The 4,766-nt window shown below is 36.3% G+C and overlaps 1 protein-coding gene across 1 annotated transcript in view; it reads left to right on the forward strand.

The window, feature by feature from the left end:
* The first annotated feature begins 454 nt into the window (after positions 1–454).
* Positions 455–4,766, forward strand: part of LOC111397277 (protein DCL, chloroplastic-like) — a 16,099-nt gene continuing 11,787 nt past the window's right edge. The window contains exon 1 of the mRNA XM_023024118.1: positions 455–1,225. Coding sequence (XP_022879886.1) covers positions 857–1,225 — 369 coding nt within the window. The 5' untranslated portion in view covers positions 455–856. The remainder of the gene's footprint in view (positions 1,226–4,766) is intronic.

The raw sequence follows: 4,766 nt of genomic DNA on the forward strand, positions 1-4,766 counted from the left end.
TTGGGTAAATTATAAATGTCTACTTGAAATTTTGAATAATGCTATACAACTTTACTGTGGTTGTAACCCCAATTTAGGTGACACTAGATAATATATTGAATGAATTGTGTAATTAAATAACTTATTTAATTCCATATATGATTTAATGTCACATTAATGCTATCTAAACTGCGATTGTAACATCCAATTGAAGCGGTTGATGAGAAGAGTTAGTTCCCTTTTTCACTACGTAAGCCTCGGGATGGGCAGCACTTCTGTATGTGATTGTAGTATGTCATGTCATCTCTCCTCCTTGCACCGAAAAGTCCATTTTTTTGAAATTCCAATAAAATGAGAAAATGAGAGACCCAAAGTAATGAGAAAATGACTTCGAAATTCACTAACTACAACAACACGCGCAACAAGATTTAAAGTAGAGTATGAGAATAACGAAAGTGGGATACAAAATCTAGGACCACTCCGAATTCCATCATTTGCCAATCTTTCCCCCAAAAGGCGATGAGAAAAGGTAAGCGTGAAACTTTCTGATCGTACCGATGAACCAGATGGTCACTGTGAATGAATGTGTTGGGTGAGCCAAAGTACGGTATCATTCAAGTTTCGGCCACCCCGACGAAGGCTAAATAGGATTACTCTAAAATTTTATTTTTCAAATTCCCGTTGTGTAAAGAAACGTAAGTTTGACTGACTTGGACAAGCGGCACCTAAAATTCTAAATATCGTTGCCGTGGCCGACTTCTGCTCTACTCTGCTAAAGTTTAGAGTGAAGAAGATGGCTTCATCTCCTGTCCAATTGCCTTCACATTCCAAATCAATCAAAAGAAAATGATCAGATAAATTACTGAAATTCTTTTAAATGGCAAATATTCATTCCCTCCACAGAAAACCCGTATCTTTAAATATGGTTTTAACCCCATCTTCAGTCACTTTTCCGTTGAATAGCTCTCGCTTGTGCATCTGTTGCGCAATCAAGACGGGTTCGAATGGCAGTGTAGTTCGGAGCGGGCAAGACTCTTTGTCTTTTGCTTCGTATATGTTGAGGAAGCTGGTGGTCTGTCCCTCGTTTCATGGCGGCGCGGTGACGGCGAGTCGGCGAAGGAAGATTCTGATTTTTAAAGTGAGAATAAGAGTGGAGATGGTGATACGTGGTCGATTTGGAAGACCAGATTTTGGCGGTCACCGTGCCTCTTGTTGGCATTTTGAGGATTATTCTTCATTCTGGATAGTAAGATCCTCAAGCTTTTCCTTTGATTATTTCACTATGCGTATGACTTTTATTCCTTTTTTTCTTATATAAGCTAGATTTTTTTGTTATTTTTCCATTTGTAACAATTACATTTTTGCTAGACCGGAGTTGCTGGATTGAAATGGTAGTGTTATGTAAAGAATCTAGGTCACATGTGATGGCTAGAAATTTGAACCCATAAAAATAAAATCAATTCGTGAGTTCTGGAATAGAATACTGTTTTCTAAAATGCAATTGAAATGTCAAAAATATATTCTACTTACTGAACTATCTACAGGTCTGGATGTTATAATAGACTTCAGATTCTGATAGCCCAAAGAAAGTTTTCTGGTGTTAATATTTGGGGGTAGCATATAAGTATGTTCGTAAGCCGTGCCTAACATGCTCAGCTATGAAAACACGGAACTCAATTCCAACCAGTGTGACTGACCTCAAGTTGATATCTTTTAGGTTGCGGATATTAAAAAGTTTGGAACTATAAACTTTTAATTTAATCCTGAAGTACGGATGTGTTTGAAAATGTTGAAACACTTGTGGATGAGCATATGGAAAATGAAAAGAAAGTAAAGGGTAAAGGTAGACTCTTTTGCACTCGAAAATGTGAACATATTTTTGTCATATTTTGGTTGACTAGCAACACTAAAGACTGCTACTTCTGATTCTTTGTTCTGTAGTCTTCAGATTTCTAAGTCTGATTCCCTCATCATGAAGCAGTAGGAACAAGAGAGTTGAGTAATAGAAGTAGGTTCTGATTCCCACAAGATGCTGATCTTCACTCGTTCAGGAATTAGGTGGATAGGTGCAGCAAACCATACTGGGATGGTTTGAACATCATTTTTGACTTCACACACCTTTGAGTCCCGGCATTCATGTTACTGGGCTAGTGTATATCATCTGAATGTAAAATTCTAGGAAGCAACGTAACTTTGGGCTCAGTATATAATGCTCAACCCACTTTTATTTGGTTCTAGATGAATATATCATCTTTCTATATATTTCTTCATAAATTGAGATATGAGATTGAGCAAAATCCTGATGAGCACTGACCGTCAAACTCTGACACTTAACTGTCTCGGTAAATTGTTAGCATTTCCAGTGTTAGATCAGGGTTAAAATGTAATGCTTTCTTTATTGAATTAGCTACATTCAGTTTTAAGTTTGAACTATCATTTATGAGACAGTTCACCAGATATTCTTCTCAATCCCTACTTTGACATTTGATTTTTGTTTTATTCAAAACCCGTTCCAGTTTTCATATCAGTTTAAGAGATTATGGCTATTTCCCAGAAGACTCATTTAATGTTAAATTGATTGCTGAAAAACATGTTGGTAACAAAGTTTAACAAATTCCGTGCTACAATGTATCCATCATTGAAAGAATGTTCAATAGTTGTGATCATACCAGCCGAGAAAGAGAAATATATCAATAATATGTGAAACCATGAAATTGTTAAAAGAATCATTAGACAATAGTGAGTAATTGCTTGAGGTAAGGCATATGCCTTAGCACAAACCAATAAAATAATTCAGAATTTTAAAAGACTAAAATATCCTCTTAATAAACCATAAATCATAAATCCTCTTGAAAATTCGTAATGAAACAATTTAACTGAAATACCAAATTGAAAAGTTTAACTTGCAATAGATTAATAAAGTATCAAATAGTAAATTGTAATCAACCACTAGAACCAAAAAAACCTTGATATGTCTTCTATAAAATCATAAGCATTTGGTTTTTTAATCATCCTCTTGTTACTCTTAGTTTCTTTCTCTTCTTTTTCCTTGTTGTTACGTTGTATTCACCTTCCCTTCCCCTTCCCCTTCCCCTTCTCCTTCCCTATAAAAAATAAAAATCTTAGACACAGTAAAAAGAAAAATATGAGAGAGAATATCACAAAATTACATGTGGTAGTCTTTTGCACCAGCATTTTGTGTTCTGAAACGCTGTAACTTCACATGGAAAGGGGTTTCTTTCATTTCGGTTTAGAAGGATGAGGCACGCTTGCTCTTTAGTCTTTTTTCTCTTCTCAAAATCATTTTTTTAGTCATAGGGTTATATCGTGCTTTAAGTATCCTCAAAATATCTTAACATATTCTAGGCTATGGATGATAAATCCAAAAACTTGAGTCCATTAAGGCCAATAATACAAAGACCAGAATCAGCAAGACGAATGAGCACGCACTTCAGCCTCCAAGAACTTATGCCTTAACCGATGCTCCTGATAGGTCAAAGTTTTGAGTTTGGACAATGGCACTCAAAGCATATGCTTCATGATGCTTAAAGAAGGCCTCATATGAAGCATGCATTGGGGCATATTGATGTAGGATGAATAAGAAAGAAAGAAGAAGGAACGGGGAGGAGAAACAGAGAGAAGGGAGAAGAGGAGAAGAAACCAGGGGAAGAGAGGGGAGGGAGAAAACGGCTGCAAGCCACCAAAAATATTTCAATTCTAATTCATCATCAACTGTCTCAAATGAAAAACAAAACAGAAATAAATAGCAGAACACAAACCCTAAAGAGAAGGGCTTGGGCCAAACCCACTAAACAAGCCCAATAACAGAAATATAAATAATAATCCAACTAGAATATAACTAATAGTCCAAAAAGAAAATAAATAGTAAATGGAAGAAAATAAATAGTAAATGGATGTCCGCATCAACTCTCCCGGGGTGGGAGAAAAACTCGACCCCGTCGAGTGGATAAATCAAAATGTTGCAATGAATCTGATGCTAAAGGCTCCAAGTTATGCCATGGGGGACGATCTCTCTAACGAACCAAATATCGAAATTCCACAAATGGTGATGATGCCAATTGCAAATTACCCGCAAAAACATGAGTTGACCAAGATAACTTAGGCGAGTGAGAATTTTGCTGACTCTTATAAAGCTCCAATAAATTTGGCTCACACTGCTGAAGTCTCTCTTTGGGAATCCATGTGCCGTCAGAATCAAGTCGATCCATCCAACGAACAAGAAAGTTTTGAATCTCTCTATTATTGGTCAACACAAGCTGTTCATCCAAAATAACATCAATTTTATTTTTGTGTGCTGTGATAGGTGAGATTGAAGCAGACATGGCAAAAGAGTCAGTGTGGGAATTCTTATGTGGGAGTAGAAACGGGTCATCAGAAGGGCTAAAATAGCCGTTGTAAGCATCGAAGTCCGTAACAAATAAAATAGGGTGGTGGTCATAATGTGATAAAAGGTCATTGACATAGGCATTTTGACCAACATGCTTTGAAATTTTAAAAAGACCAGCATTACACGCTTGCAATATAACATAATCCCCAATATTAAATTCAAAGTATTGTTTATGCCAAACAACTTGAGGTTTATATAATGCTTTACTTGCTTCAAATTGTTTATTGATCTCAATATGCAAGCTAAGAAAATGTGATACAACTACCTCAACTGACATAGACACACAAGCATGTGGGTGCATGAGAATAAGGTCTAGAGGTTTCAAAGGTTCACAACCAAGAATAATTTCAAAGGGTTTTAGACCTAAAGACCAGTTCAC

The sequence above is a fragment of the Olea europaea genome, chromosome 7, assembly GCF_002742605.1.
Source record: "Olea europaea var. sylvestris chromosome 7, O_europaea_v1, whole genome shotgun sequence".
Taxonomy (NCBI): domain Eukaryota; kingdom Viridiplantae; phylum Streptophyta; class Magnoliopsida; order Lamiales; family Oleaceae; genus Olea; species Olea europaea.